Source organism: Sinocyclocheilus anshuiensis, unplaced genomic scaffold (genome assembly GCF_001515605.1).
Source record: "Sinocyclocheilus anshuiensis isolate Anshui unplaced genomic scaffold, SAMN03320099.WGS_v1.1 scaffold180, whole genome shotgun sequence".
NCBI lineage: Eukaryota > Metazoa > Chordata > Actinopteri > Cypriniformes > Cyprinidae > Sinocyclocheilus > Sinocyclocheilus anshuiensis.
In genome coordinates, this window is record NW_015554093.1 from 1928961 (window position 1) to 1945863 (window position 16903).

The window sequence follows — 16903 nt, forward strand, 5'->3', positions numbered from 1 at the left end:
GAGCCATATAAATGCAAGGCAGTAAGCTCATTGGCTACATATGCAGCATGAACCAATCAGCTTGTGCCAAGTCGTTTTACTCTCTGAATATCATCAGTTACGTTAACACCCCGTCAGAATGCGCCATCTAGAGTTTCATGACTGAACTATATATTTAGTTGATCAAAAAATGCAGTTAAAATAAGTAATATTGCCAAATATTATTCTAACTAATTTAAGACAACTGTTTTCTATTGTAATATTTTTTTTTTAATATAATTTCTTCTTGTGATGCAAAGCTGAATTTTCAGCATAATTTCTTCAGGCTTCAGTGTCACATGATCCTTCAGAAATCATTCTATAATATGCTTTGCTGCTCAGTAACCAGTTCTGATTATTATCAATGTTGTAAACATTTGTGCTGCTTAATATTTTTGAGGAAACCATTTTTTCACGATTCTCTTATGAATATTTGAAATGGTCCTTTGTGTCAGAGCGTTAGTCAGAAATAGAACGGGGCATCAGTTTACGGTCATGGATTTGTCGTGTCGTGTCGCGTCGCGTCGCGCCGCATCCACAGCAGAGAACATCACTGGGTTCTATTTGCTTTTGTCACATCGCACCACTCATGTCTGGTGTAGACACGTTGTTTTGGTATTTGTGAATCTTAAGTATATTCATAATCTGCATTTCGTTTACCTGGCACTGGCAGTATTTTCACAAACTTGTAACTTTCATGCTTAGAGCAGAACCACATCGTTCATTTATATTATTGCACACAGAGGACTAAAACGTTCAGCCTCGACTCTTAATCGTCATTTGTGTTAAAATGTGCAAAGCGTACCAAATTGAACAAAACAATATAAATGCAAAATTTGAATTAATGAATATATACCGGTATCCACGGTATAGCAAAATCCGTATCATGGAACAACATAATACCGGTAGTCACTTTCATACCACCCACCCCTAGTTAACAATTAATCCAGGGTATTCATAAACTGACGTTTCACACTGAACATTTCTAAACACTCTTATTTGCATATTTGCAGGTGTCAGTGTCACTCATTGGACGAATGTAGTCTGTGACCTGTTCACATGACGGCTCTAGGACTGCGCATCCACATGATTTATATTGCAGACTGTACTATCAATTCTTTCCTGAATGGACTTTTTGGTGGACTATAAAGGTAATAATGAAACATTCTCTTTTTCTGCCCAATTCACACGTTTTCGGTCACCATTTTACATTTTCCCCTGAAACTGTAAAACTCATTTTTATACAGCACACAGTGTTTCCATGACTGTCCAAAGCATGTGAATATGAGCTATGCAAATGGGAGTCTGTTGCTAAGCATCTAATTGTACCATTCTAACAGAGTATTCTAACAAAGCAGTACTAACCCCGCTACTAAATTACTAGTGTGAAACATACTTTTACCCAGGGTTAAAAGCGAGGTTTAGAATGATGATAAGCAGGGGTTAAGCACTGGGTAAAAAGCCATATACTGCAATGTGCCCATACATATACAATTTCTATTTCTAGGTTACATTTCAGTTACATTTCTGACACACAAGTCCGTTTTTCTTGCTTCCACTAAAGCACAAGATGTTCTTTAGATCATTCTCCAATCATGCTGTAGAACATGATCATCAGGTTTTACATAAACTCCTGGAGTTCATGCAGTTTGAGTGCTGCTGTCTTTAGAGCAAAAGGGGACATACTAAATCAATTAAGATTCATGTTAATATTAATATTTGACTTCAGCTTTTCACTCCAATTTTAATGCTGCTAATAAAATTTGTAATTATATAAAACTGAATTATTTTCACTAGTGGTCTTGAATGTATGTTCAGTACAGTTAAGATATACATCTCTTCTGCTATGGTAGAAGCTAGACCTACTTTTATTTTTTCAGAAGAATGGAAGCTATTTGAAAACTTTTAACATAATTTTTTGTCAATGTCGACAACAGAAAGCAAATAAAAAAAGCAAAAGAAGAACTAAAGCCTAACCACTAGCTGACAAATGTGTTTATTTTCAAATAAAAGCTCTCCACACTGCTGCCTGTCATGAGGGTGGGCGCAAGGCTCTCGCTGAAGGTGACATTTTGCTGTGCCGAATTAGAAATGTTTTGATTGAAGAGATGGGAACTCAACATAAAGTATCTGGAGTTTATTCAAGGCACTATTACAGTGCAATGAATTCAGGCAAAGTAAACATCATTGGGACGTTGTTGCAACCAAGACACATTACTGTTTACCAAAACATTTTCTTTCCAATTAGCAGCTTGCGCTCATTACTCTAGCTTTGGATGAATAGGCACATTGAATAAGGTTACGGTGGTATCGTGTAGGGAAGTTTCACAAGTGATGAAAGAAAGACTGTGAAAAAAAACACTTTCCATCTGTTCGTGTTTCTGTTGTATAGACCTTTGATAGTGCTAGAGCCCCCCATCCCTCCCCCCAAGACAAATTACTTGTTATTTGAGGACATCAATCTTTTCATTTATCAAAACGTATTAGTACATAATACATTCCAGGAAAAATAATGTTGTGTGATAATGTACCACATAACAAACATTATTCAGGGGAAAAACAAGAAATTGTTCTCTCAGTCTGACATGGTCTCAAATTGATATTGTGAAAAAGACTATTTTAGAGAATGCTGTAAGTAATGTACAGTCAATAATGATAATAATTTTAATAAGAAATAAAATAGAAAAAATTTAATGAAATAAAAGATTTAATATTAGAATACAAATATTAAATAAAAAATATTAGAATATCAGCAGGGCTGAATCACAGTCGTACTGATATATGTAACAGCACAATTGTGATGTTGCTTAATTATTAACGTTTTTTTTTTTCTGTAAACATCTAGAGTAGTTCCAAATGTTACCAAATGTTCCAAAACATACTGTATCAGGACTGAAACCCACATTTCCTCCAGTTTTGTAGACCCCAGCAAATGTGACCAAAAAAAAAAAAAGTCCCTTTTATCTTCAACTGATCAATCTCTTAGCGTCTGATCTGCGAGCACAGCCAGAGGCCGAGCTGAGAAAAATGAGCCCGTATCCCTTCAGCAGCAGTCTAGGCTTCATTAGTTTCTCTGTATAGAGCTGCAGCTCAAAAGACAAAGGCTGGAAGCAAAGACGTGTGCTGGGTCATCTGCTACTTTCGTTCTTAACTTCTGATTTATGAGCTTATCATTTTTTTCTTTGATTAAATGGTTAAAGGTGCAACATAAATAAAGTCAGCTGAAGACTACTGTCCCGCATCCTTGCTGGTAATTAAGGTCACTCATTAGTACCTAATAATTAACAAGCTGGGTTGAATCCCCCCCCCCCACCCCACCCCCACTGTAATTAAAAGTCTCTGATACACTTCAGAGCCCACAGGGGCAGAGTCTTCTTTCTCTGCTGTCTCTTGTCTTGACCTCAACTGACTCTGGGGCCAAGAAAACTACATAATCCTTTGAAAAGCTGTACAGGTCATCTGAATAATATAAAGGACCTGACTGCCTTGAGGTCAAATTTCTCCAGGTGGGCAGACAGCGTGCTGTTTTGAGAGAAGCTTATACTGCCATCCAACTGTTCTGTTCCAAAACACATTAACCTGCGTATGTAGGCAGCATTTTAAGGCATCATTGGCACAGTGTTCCAAAAGGTAGGCTGCATAATGATTCTGATTGTTTCCTTTGTCAAATACTAAGGGAGAATAGCATGTATCCTTCTCAATGAATGCTGGGATTTTAAATTCTTATGGGATTTCTTCAATTTAAATATATAAATTAAACATTTCAATTAAAATATGTGTTCACCAAGTATATTTTTGCTTATTGGAGTAGCTTGTCAGTAGCTTAGCAACAAGCTAACACCAAACTCTATCGGAATCAATTGTGAGTCATGTCTCCAGAGTGCCATTTGTGTGGCATGTTGAGTTGCTGAATGTGCGGAGAGTTCACTTATGAGGATCCATTATGGTTAGGATGCTGCCTTGGAAGGCAGCTGTTTATGTAGGCATTAGGCAGCGAGGTAGTGAGGCAGCTCACTAGGTTTTGTAACAGAGCCAATTTAATCCTGAAAAATCAGGAGAATAAACTAACACGATGCATCTGTATGCAGTCTCCAGATTACAAACTCAATCATAACTGACTTGACTGGAAAACTAGTGAAAAAAATGCCTCATTAATATTATAAATGAATGTAGTTTAAGCTTTGAAATTATACCACACCAACAGAGAAACGATGCTGTGAAATACCACATAGATCTGCAAAAACATCTTTTTCTTTCTTTTCTTTTCGTTTTTGTTTTTGAAAGTAGTAGGCTAACTAGATTTTAAGTATATAATTTCTTCATATATGTGTGTGTGTGTGTGTGTATATCACAAGGGACAATGTAATATTTTGATGAAGACATACATCCTCATATGAGCTTCATGAACCAATCATTAGCAAATCCTGCAATTAGTGAACCCTGCTTATCTCACACAGGCCTGTAATCACTTGAAGTAATTAAGATTGACAGGTCAGTAAGGGAATGAAGGAATCAACCTGCCTTCTGTTATTGCTACAGACAGTGAGTGTGCTCTGTCTAAATTTGTTAGATAAGTATATCTGACTGAAGTGTTTTTGCACTGTAGACTACTCTTATAAAAAATAATTGCAGTTTTAAAGCTTAGCCTGACTACACTGCAATTCAGCGAACATGCAGATAACAGAATGTGAAGTGTATAATAGATAGTGTAATGACAGTTATCAGCCACCACAATGAGTCGCTTCAGCTGAAAGAAGAGGCAAGAAACATTTCAAACGGGTACATTATTTGCATTTTAAGTACACACCCGTAATAAAGAAAGAAAACATTTAGCACATATTTAAAATAAAACTCACATTCAATCGGCAGCTTTCAAACAAAACTACTCATCTTTTTTTAATAAAGCCAAACAGCTAGAATGACAGCAGAGCTCTGGCTCTGTGCATTCTGGGTACGGTTTGTGACCGCACAACACCAGGACCAAAACAAACATGTGAGGGAGAGCGTAAGAGCTTTACCTGCTGCAGGAGTGGCCATCAGAGGAGCTGCTCCTGGGGCTGGGCCAGTGGACAGGACAGGGGTGTGGAGACGCATATGGAGAACACACAGATAGCAGAGAATGAAAGGGCACAGAAACCAACAGGACAAAGAAATGGAAGGAAAATAAGGTAGATTAAATGATTTGTGGAAGCAAGGGTTTCGTACAAAAAAAAAAAAAAAAAAAAAAAAAAAGGGGGGGATACAAAAAAAATAAGGAAAAGGAAACGAGAGAGGACCCCATACCTTGGCTCTTTAACGTCAGGTGCGCCAGACCTTGAAGGAAAAAAACAGGAAAAAGAAAAAAAAGAAATAAGAGGGTCATAAAAAAGGCACGGGCGGAAACGAAAAGCATTGTCACAATGTTTGACTGCAGTTTGTGACAGACATCCTGAGGCAAACACGGATGCCAAATTTAAAGGAAACCAAAGGGGAGGGAAAAAAAGGAGGAAGGTAAAATAAACACACTTCTTCAAGGGAGGGCAATAAGAGGTGTTGAGGAGGAAATAAAGGGAGGGAGGGAGGGAGGGAGAGAGGGAAGGGAAAGGGTGAGGAAAAAAGCATTTCAATTGGCACAAGTGCCAAAAAGGCACTTGCTCACAAAAAAAAATGCTTTTTCTCCTAATGGAGCACATATTTAGTGTTTGGCAGATAGCATTCCTTAGATCATACGCTTCTATGCTATAGCAGTTACACCCATAAATGTTGCATTCGAAAGCCACAGACTCATAAAATAGCAAAGAGAGATCAGAAAGCAGTGGGGAAATGTCTCATAAAAAGCAGCGGGGACCAAGATAAATTCTCCCAAGCACACAGAGGCAACCCTTCCCAGACAGTCTATCGTCTTACTAACAGACAAAAGCCTGCGAGTTGATTTCAGCGCTGTAATAATACATGCAGCTTGACAGCTCAATACCAATCAATTACACACACCGATGCGGGAGCCATTATCCGGCAGTTTGCATTCTGTAATCACGATGCAGTGGTTGCTGTTTACTCCGACTAATGCGAAGAAGTGTCGTAGAGAAACGCAGAAGACAATCAGGAGGAATTGCTATGCAAATCCAGATAAGAGCCGACCAAAAAAGAAGGGTCAGACATACAAATAACTGGTGAGGAGATGTTTGATCGGGTTCTATTTTATATCAAATGCTGTAAACAAACTGGAAAACAAAAGTACACAAACAAGATCAGACAAAATAATGCATCAACTGGGAACTTCGTAAAAAACCACATTAACTCCATTTACGCCTTTCCGCACTTATTCCATGTTGCAGGAATATGATTACCTTCAGGAATGCCGCACATTAGCTGTGAACGCTCTCTGGTGAACTGAACCGCATTCAAGGCGATATTTAATTGAAAAGGGAGAATGTTTCCTTCAAATTCCGAATGTACCTCCAAGGAACCACATGGCAAAAACAATCCCAGATTTACAGAGACTGGGCCTGCTTGGAGCTCTCGTTGCCTATGCGTTTCATTTCCATGAAACAAAGGAATATTATGATTATGGAGAGCAGTTATAGTGCCATTGTTCTCTCTGATGTTCCTGTGTGATTCCTTGACAATTACCATGGTACCATCGCTTGCCCTGCTACTTCTATGCTCCACTCTATTAGCGAGATAACGCAGCTGTAGAATAGATCATTGTAACTGGGAGTTACTAGTCATTGTGCAGCCAATTCCATAAAAAATCTCACAAATGAAGGGAGCGAAGCGATAAAAGACAGTTTGGTTTATGAGAGCAGAACAAGAGCTGCAACTCATGAAGAATAACAATAAGCGAAATCGCAAGGGATACGGTAAACAATGATACAGAGACAATATCTAAGGAAAGCACAATGACGGTGATCTGAACAATGTGCAAGCCTTACGCAAGCATTTTAGAACAAGTAACAGCCTTGGGATATTGTTTTTTCTCATTTAAATATCTAAATATATAATATGACTATTCAAAGTCATTATATTATATTATATTACAGGGCTTCTCAATTCCAGTCCTCGAGTACCACCGCTCCGCACATTTTGTATGTTTCTCTTATCACTTTAGACGTTTGTTCTATTCGACCGTAAGTGCCCTGCTAAGTGGACATCACAGGATATTCCGCCATGATTCCAGTTCAGAGGGAGTGTATACTGTATGTTCCATTGAAAGGGCATTAAAGTGTGTGAGACGTGAATTTAAATTTTATTTATTTACAGAGGTATATTATGTCACACTTCACACTTCTCTAGTAGTACTTCATCTGTGTGTGAAGACGCTGCAGGCGGTGGCGTAGCGCAAATCTATGAATGAATGTTCCGAAGTGAAGTAAATTTCAACAGATTTCCCGTGCTCAGGGAGTAGGGAGCAATGAACACTGTGTAGCGACTTACATTACATTACATTACGTTATATTATATTATATTATATTATATTATTATAGTCTTTGCTCATTTAAATATTTAAATATATAACATGACTATTTAAAAGTCATATTTATACACTCTAAAAAATGCTGGGTTGTTTCAACCCAATGTTGGGTCAAATATGGACTAACCCAGCTGTTGGGTTAAAAAGTTAATTTAAAAATGTAACCAAAATTTAACCCAACTGTTGGATTAGTCCATATTTGACCCAACATTGGGTTGAAACAACCCAGCATTTTTTAGAGTGTAGTACAGTATAATATATTTTAATTTTACCTATGCAATACTGCAAGCTATAGCTGCTCAAAAAAGATGTTTTGTGTAAAGCTGAATTAAAAAAAATGAACATTGCACACTAACATTCCTAATGTGATGGCAAAGTTCTTCGTTTAAAGAAGAATTTCAGGAAATGGCTAGCATGAAATACTTTTTTGCTGACGTGCTGCAGTGTGACCTGCTGTACTCTATCTAAACCCAGAATGAAACAGAATTTTGCGAATTCTTTTATAAAAGTCATTTGTCACACCGCAGAACCATTTAGCTGAAGAAAATGAATAAAGGTGATAAAAATGGTGAAAAACCTGAAACTAAAATGTATTGTCCCTTAAACACTAATGTAAATTGTAACCGAAAATCTTTTATTTTAAAAAATGCCTTTAATTTGTACCCTCTGAATAATTGTGCTACCTTCAAGTAAATAATGGGCCATTTAGATTCAAATGCAGAGTTCATTAAAATGCCCCTATTATGCATTTTCGAATATTACCTTTTATGCTGTGTGTAATGTAGCTGTCTGTGAATGTAAACGATCTGCAAAGTTGTGAATACAACAGTGCATGATAAAGTTATTGTCTCAAAAAAATAAATACATTAATTATATATGTATATATATATATATATATATATATATATATATATATATGTATATAGACTCTGAACAGCCTTATCCAGTCTCACTTCCTATGTTCCACATTGTCCGCCGCAAACAACTTGCCCCGTCCTCAAACAACTTGCCCCGTCCTCAAACACTATAGCATGTGCTGTACTTGGTAGACCAATCACAAAGGACTAGGCCATCTAACAAATCAGTGCAGTGTAGGCTCATGGAAAGGAGAACTGATTCTTCGAACAGCTTCAAACGAATCATTTACGATTCATTGAGAACTGAGGTGAAATTAAATGTATAATATGAGAAAACAAAAGTGTTTTTTGATCTTGCATGCATGCAAACCTGTTGTAGGAGACTCCCAAAACTATATTAGGAACCTTAAAAATTGTATAATAGGGGCACTTTAAAGCAACTGAATTCATTTGAACCCTATTTAATCCAAACATTTTCTTAAAAAAATAAGACAAAATCAACTTAATAAAGGTTTATAAACCTATATCCATCTATCTATCTATATATATCTAGCATCTATATATCTATCTATATATATATAAATAAGCATCTTTCAATCCATCTTTTCTATCTATCTATTCTTCCATTCATCCATCAAAAACTGCAAACATGTTGTTCTTCATGTGTCTGAATACAGTAGTTATCTGGTCTGGTGACACCTTATGTTACGATGCCCATATACTAAGAGGTGTCGCCTTTGAAGATGATACATCATTTATGTGCCTCACCTCTCACACTTTTAGACACATAAAGAGAACCTCTTATTTATAAATGACCCCATATCCAGACTTTCTTCTGCATGTGTTTTAGCAGTTTTTTTCCGCCACCTGAAATGGTGTTTTTTGCCTCATTCATTCTAATTTCAGACACAAAAGCTTATAAAAGTGTCTGTCCCATGATTCCCTCCGCTACTAGTCATATCTCAACTGTCACATCTGTTTCGTATAACAGTTTATGCCACAGTGATTTCTCAAATTTGAAAAATGAAGATGAAATTACCTACAAACTGGCACATAATGGAGTACAGCGAAAAAGCCAACTGCATCAACAGATAGTAAGGGAGCACACAACCACCCGGGAATTAAAAAGCAACACAAACCTTGCTAACAAATATTTAAACAACGATTGGCACAGCAAAAAAAAGGTTGCGGAGCTGCTCTACTGTGAAATGGAGGCATTTACACTGTGTTTACATTCATATTTCTTGCTCAACAGCCTTAACTAAAAGGAACAAGCACACAGTCAGAAATAATTATTAAATATTAATTGATTCCAGTCTCTTAGTTCTATTACGTTTTAAAGCTTTGCACCGTTGCATTAAGGAATTTTTCATTAAGCCGTTTCACTTGTGACCAACGAGCAGTCATTCTCCCACAACCGTCAATTTCTCTCACGCTCTCCAATTTGTAAAGGGGGGCGATTTATTCAGCTAATTTAACCAAGAGATACAAAGATGGACAGTAATGGCTCATAGAGAAGTCTCTCTTCCCTCCCAGTGATGCATATTTTAATATGAAACAGGTAGAGTGGCTGCGTACCCACTGAGCTGAACAGCGGACAGAGCAGCGGTAGCCTTGAGGTGTTGGTATTTTAAAAAGGAGCGTTTGCTTCATGTAAACATTTATTTTCTGAGAATGCAAATGCAAGGCGTCATTGCCACAGTGCTGTCTGATGAGGAGAGGCCTGCTGCGGACGTCTGCATTGAAATGCGGTGGCCCATCTGCGTTGGCATAGTAACAGGCTCCCGTGTCTCCCTTAGTATGACGTTGCTGGCGCAACTAACCCACTCCCTTCCATTTCTTTCTGTCTGCCTGCTTCTCGCTCACATTTCTTTTCTTGTTCCTGCTCTGTTATCATGGCCGTTAATCTGGATGAAAGTGGTTTTCAAGAGATCAATTTGTTTAAATGGGTCAATAACATGGCCATAAAAGTGTTTACCTCACAAATAGTTTTCTGGAAGAGGGGAGATATTTTTTTTTAAATGGCAAGCGAGTATCGAACTGCATGCTAGAATAATAAGAAGTGAGCAAATAAAAATAAAAAATAAAAATAATTCATGGCAGGCAAATCAAAAGAGCTTGTTTAGGTTAACGTGTTTCCATTACAAGGATTGATTCGGCCCATAAAATGCAGATTGCAAAATGTATAGGGTGATTTAATATGCATGTCTTGGTGAATATAGTACATTTCAAGACAATCAACTAGAAATATCATTTGTAATATTGCTTTTGCAGTTTCATAAAAAGTAATTACGGGATTTACTCCACATAATTCCATCCTCACATTTTGGTCTATCCCTACGTTGCTGTGGAAACAAGGCAAAATTATGCTTGCTAGCTTACTGAATTCTATGGAAGTCAGTTTCTGCTACATCAAAAAATAAATAAAATCAGCACACGTTATTTAGAAAAAAATGTAGAGAGCTCTCATTATTTTGAAATAACATCAATTTAAGACAATATGATTATTTCAAGATATTTTAAAAGATACCCTAAACAGAAACTCAATCTGACATTGCATTTAAAAAATGAAATTATTTGAAGATAACATTTCATTATTTTGAGATGGTTTAGTAGATATTACATTTATGATGTACTAGACCAAGCTACCAACTCAAAATAATTTAAATCAAGATTGAGCTCTCATTTCAAAAAAGCATTAAAAAACAACATTTATTTTGAAACGAGATAATAATGAGAAACGATGCAAACTCGAAATAATTACATAGGATCTCATAATTTTGAAATATCTCATTACTTCAAGATTATTATTTTGAGATAACATCATTACTTTCAGATATCATTATTTTGAGACATTTTAAGAGATATTCCTTAATAGATGTATTATTTAAAAGAAACTACCCTAGATACAAACTCAGTAATTTGACATTTTAAAATAATGACATTAAAATATTGAAATATGTTTTCTGAAGCAAGTCAAAACAATGAGATATTATCTTAAAATAAAGTAAATCGAGATTATTTGAGATCATCATTTTGAGAGACTCTAACTCAAAATGACTAGATAATATCTCGAATAATAACGTGTGAAATAATGACCTGTGTGATGGATTTTGTTTATTTGATGTGGCAGAAGTAGAGCAGAGCATTATTGCCACACACAAGATCATAAACATTATAAAAAGAGAAAAATCACATGCTGCCTCCATCTGTGAATACTAAGAATTTTCAGGAAGCAAGTGACTGTCAGAGTCTCATAAGCTACTGGTGACAAGATGCTTTGCAAATGCTCAGTACATAAAACTCTAAGCCATAACGGATTCTCTATCTACTGCATATCAAAACCTGATCTCTGATTAGCTCCTGCACGGCACTGAGTGAGAAACCTCTGAATATGCGGAGAGGGGATTAGCCTAAAACTCCTGGAGGCTTTCCTTCAGATGGAGGATTATATCAAGGTCACTGAGGTACTGGGAGCATTGGGCATGGCAGTGCCAGCTGTACCCGCTCTTCTGACGTCCTCACATGCCTCTGCTCTCAAGGGCAGCTGACGGTCATGGTCACTGCGATCAAGCCTGCTCTGCGTTACCTAACTGGAAAGGTTGGATGCAGAAGAGCTGAGCTTTGGATTATGCTCCGGCCCTCAAGAAGTGAGCAGCAGTGGCATAAGAGCTTTTCCTCTAAGGATGGAAGCAGAGGTATGATAAGACTGTAAACATCCTGAAGCTGACGGTATGCATGAGAGCACAGATGGCTAACTGAGGCATCTCAACATCCCAAAACATGCTCTCTACACACACACCGTCAAGTCATATGACCTCGACACGACGTAACAAGTGTATATATGAGTAAAGCATGGCATCCTGCAGGGATGTTAGAGATTTGTTTAACACCCTGGGTAAACGTGATCGTGGGTTATCTATCTACTTCTCACTGTCCATTCTCTACCCTGGGTTAGTAATTAATCCTGGGGTCATGTTTCAAAGTTTCACACTGTATACATTTGTAAACATTGTTATTTGTATAATAACACTCTTATTTGCATATATGTTGCTTATGTATGAGGTCAACAACACTGACTGGATGAAAACAGCTTGTGTCACTGTTAAAATGTTGCAATCCAGTTTGGCGGTTTTAAGTCTTCTGAAACGTATCAAAGCAAATGCAGAAAATTAAACAGCACAAAGACAGATGCTGAAATTAAACGGCATTTCTGTGGCTGTACAAAGTGCATTAATACTTAATGAGATGTTTGTTTAGTTAGTAATGCTTTACAAGAAGGTTCCATTCATTAACACTAGTTAATGCATTTGGTATCATGAACTAACAGAGCATTTTTTTCACAGCATTTATTAATTTATACATTTATGTGCCATTTTTCATCGTTAGCTCATGTTTATTCGCAATACATTAACAAATGATCATTTAGACATTAAAATACGAAATATGTACAAATAAAAAATTTACCTACACGACTGTTACAAAGTTTGGAGGCTGTAAGATTTATGATTTTAAGTGTCTTATGCTCATCAAGGCTGCATTTATTGAATCAAAAATACAATAAAACAGTATAATTGTGAAATATTATTAAAATTTAAAATAGTAGTTATATATTTTAACTCAGTGTCCTAACTACATGCGACGCAATGCCGCGACACGCGATAAATGTATCTTTTCCATGTTAATTGGAGTTTTTGTCCTAATCAGCCACGATGGCGACACGCAACATTTCTATTTTAGAACTGGTTTCTATTTCTGCGACGTCACGGCTGGAACAACAAGGACAATGATAATCTCAGATACTGATTATGTGTTTTATTCAATGTTAAAATTGTCTAATGTGAGTTTGATTTTCATTTTGCGTGACATTTATAGCCATACCGAAAGCAACAATATAGTTTACCTCAGATCTTGAAAATAAATTAAAGCAAACATGTACGTTAAAGACTGTGAACTGTGAATATTTACTTTTAATAATGTTAAAAAGTTTAATATTAGATGATTAGATGATAAACATGTCCATTTCGTTGGGAGTGCAGTGCACTTCTGAATGGCTGTAATATTTGAGTGATTCTGTCAAGTCACGTTGTTGTGTCGCATCTAGTGTGGACAGCCAAATTGCTTGTCGCTGGAATCCTGTCGTGTCGCGTGTAGTTAGGACATGGTGAATGACATTTAATGAAATTTATTCCTGTGAGGGCTAAGCTGAATTTTTAGAAGCCATTACACCAGTCTTCAGTGTCACATGATCCTTTAGAAAGCATTCAGATATGCTCATTTGGTGCTCAAGAAACATTTCTTATCGATGTTGAAAACATTTGACCTGCTTAATGTTTTTGATGAAACCGTGCTTCATTTCAGGAGGTTTTGATAAATAGGTTTAAAATAACAGCATTTATTAGAAAAAGAAAAGTTGTAAATCTTTACTGTCACTTTTGATCAATTCAATGCATCCTTGTTGAATAAAAAAGAAAAGAAAAAAAAAATGTCTGAAAGGTAGTTTGGATTAATAAATGCTGCAAAAGTACAATTCATTGTTATTTCATGTTAACTATTTTAAGATATTGTGAAAAATATGATTTGAACAGAACCTCCTGCTAAAATGGTTTGAGTTTAAATATTAACTAACTTTGAATGCTTCCTAACCAGCAAGTTCTGATTTCGGTCAATCCGCTTTACTGTAATTTTTGGTCCTCCAAGTAGACAAGCACCAAATTGAAATGAATCATCACGGAAATCCATGCAGATGGTATTTTCAGCAGTGACATGGCTGAGGCATCCGACCCAACACAAAAATACATTTTCCCATATCTGCTTTCTGCTACAACACCTCCATCTTCCTGTGACCACCCAAACACGAACAGGCCCATCCACAAACACTCACTGGATCTCCATGTGACAGAATTTTAATGCTGTACATACACAAACTGATGCGACACCTAAATCGAGCTTTTCAGATGTCACACTGCATTCCAGAGAAGGTGACGAAAAAAAGCGGATTGCTTGAACGAGTGTCATCTTTGTTTTCATGCATTCTGCACTAGAAACAAAGTGCTGACACTGTGTGAATGCTTTAATCCAATAGACACAAGCACTTGCTTTATATGGCACATCCCTGTCCAATTCTTGCCATTTGATGTCCGCGTAGTCCTAGCGCTTGAGCTCTTCACAAGGGAAACCGAGGATGATTAAAAGTCTAGGCTAAAAACACATGTTGTAAAAGAAGGCCTCTGTCATCCACTAGTGTCACTGTGGCCTTTAAGATAACCTTCTTCTGTTGAGAATGAATACAATACAGACACTGCCAATGATCACAGGCGCTTCAATAACATCGAGTGTACATTTTAAATAGAGCAGACCTTTTCACAATAGACTGCTCCTTTTTCAAGACCTCAGAGTTGCACCGCGTTTTTTGAGTTGCATTTTTTCACCATTTCCGTCTTACTATTTTAATTTTCAAACTGTTCACAAAATAAAAAAGAAATTTAAAAAACCCTGACTTTCTTCTGTGTATCCGTTAACAGTGTTTTAACATCTACTGAATAATGCACTACATCATAATTTTCAAGCCCAGACATCACATCAGCTCCGAGGCACAATATAATACATTTTAAATAACCACGGCATCATGGATCTCCTCGATCAGAGAGACATTTTTCATCACTAGCTTTTGAAAATCAAGATCGAGTTGATGAATTTTCCGCAGGTCTTAGATTCAACCTATCCATCCACATAAAATATCGAGGTCCTTGGAGCTAAAAACAAAAGGACGGACATCACAAACCGTGGCGTTTAAATTTTATCATTCACAGAGAAGGTGTTGGCAAAATAATATATACTTGGGATCTTCTCCAGCATTCAAACTTGTGAGTTGTGAAGTGTCAAGCCTTGCAGGATTCATCTACGCCTAACTGCGAGGTTCAATTTATCTTCCCCATGAGCTGTATATGGCAGAGCGGTTTTGCATGACCACTGCCAGCTGCCTTAATCCTAGCCTGGGTTGCACTTACGCGCTCTAATTCAGCAGATCTAATTCAGAGTTCATTTAAAAGCTGCAGGGCTGGAGGCCCGAGCCTCTGGCCCTGCAAAACTGGAGACCAAGCATTATAAAATCCTCCACAACATAAACGCTCCACCGTTGAGCGTTTACTCGCGCATAGCCGGTGTGGCGCATGCAACAGCACATGATGTTCAATCTGTCACTGAATCTGGTCTTTCTCATGCAGGTGAGTGATTTTAGTCCACTCTAGTCAGTCAACAGAACTGCAGTACAAACTGACAATGCAAGGAAGGATGACACCAGCATCAATATCAGCTCTAGCATATCAGATCTGAAAAGACAAAACATTGGTCTTACCTCCTAAAACTTGCTGGAGAGCTGCAGCAGGAATGATGGGAAAGAAGAAAGAGAATAATAAATCAACAACACAGAATCCACTATTTGTCATTCAGCCTGTTGAAACTATAATGAGCAGAGTAAATGCCATTGCCGAAGAAAGTATGTATGTGTAATTGCTAGGTGAGACTATCAAAATATCAAGTTAGATGAGGTTTTATGTTATGGTTCATAGTTAAGTAAATATATAATGCCAAATACTACTATTATGAACAGGCTAAAATGCAAACTACTGTAAATATACATTTAATAACAGTATGTAGGCCTACTTGTAATCCTACACTTCATAAATATTCAGGTGTGGGAGCAAAACATCATGTGGATCCAAGAAAAATCATATGCATCAGTAAGATAAGCATTCAAGAAACGTGAATTAAGGAACTGAGGGTGAAAGTCATTTTAGAGTGGTTAAAGAGTATTACTCAAAAGCGTACATGATATCTTTGAGGGCATGTGAACTAAAATACCACCACTTGAGTATACAGTAAGTACTTACAAATGTTGTTAGCAGAAACTTTAAAAAGCTCATAATTGCATAGTCTACTGTAGATTTCAGTCTGACTAAAACATGATAAAAATGCACGCACCACTTGTTTGAGTCATAAATCAAGTCATACACTCAAATGTTATTGTCATTACGGCAGATGACTGTTTATAGTAGTCTAGATGATTAGACTCATGGGAGCTGGGATGCATGTTGCTTGTGTTGTTTTCTGAGATACAACGATTAAATCTATAAGAGTTTCTTCAACTTCAGGAACTTTTATTTCCCAGGAGTTGATTTTTATTAAAACTAACAGAATTCAACTTTTTTCTTTTTGTTATATAAAGGTCATATTAAACCTGTCTTGAAACTTTTAACCAACTCTGAGTCCAAATGTGACCCTGGACCACAAAACCAGTCTTAAGTCAATAAGCAATAGCCAAAAAATATTGTATGGGTCAAAATTATCAATTTTTCTTTCATGCCAAAAATCATTAGGATATTAAGTAAAGATAATGTTCCATGAATATATTTTGTAAAGTTCCTACCATAAATATATAAAAACTTCATTTCTGATTAGTAATATGCATTGCTATGAAACTTCATTTGGACAAATTTAAAGGCGATTTTCTCACTATTTTGATTTTTTTGATCAGATTCCAGATTTTCAAATAGTTGAATCTCGGTCAAATATTGTC

At 36.8% G+C, this 16903-nt stretch overlaps 1 protein-coding gene across 3 annotated transcripts in view; it reads right to left on the bottom strand.

Moving 5' to 3' along the window:
* Nucleotides 1–16903, bottom strand: part of LOC107669357 (neurexin-1-like) — a 414348-nt gene that overhangs the window by 295548 nt on the left and 101897 nt on the right. For 2 of the 3 annotated variants that reach the window (XM_016461539.1, XM_016461538.1), the window contains exon 3: nucleotides 15683–15703. In XM_016461539.1, coding sequence (XP_016317025.1) covers nucleotides 15683–15703 — 21 coding nt within the window. Of the gene's footprint in view, nucleotides 1–5036; nucleotides 5076–5301; nucleotides 5332–15682; nucleotides 15704–16903 lie in introns of all 3 variants that reach the window. The other variant, XM_016461537.1, reaches the window with a different exon arrangement.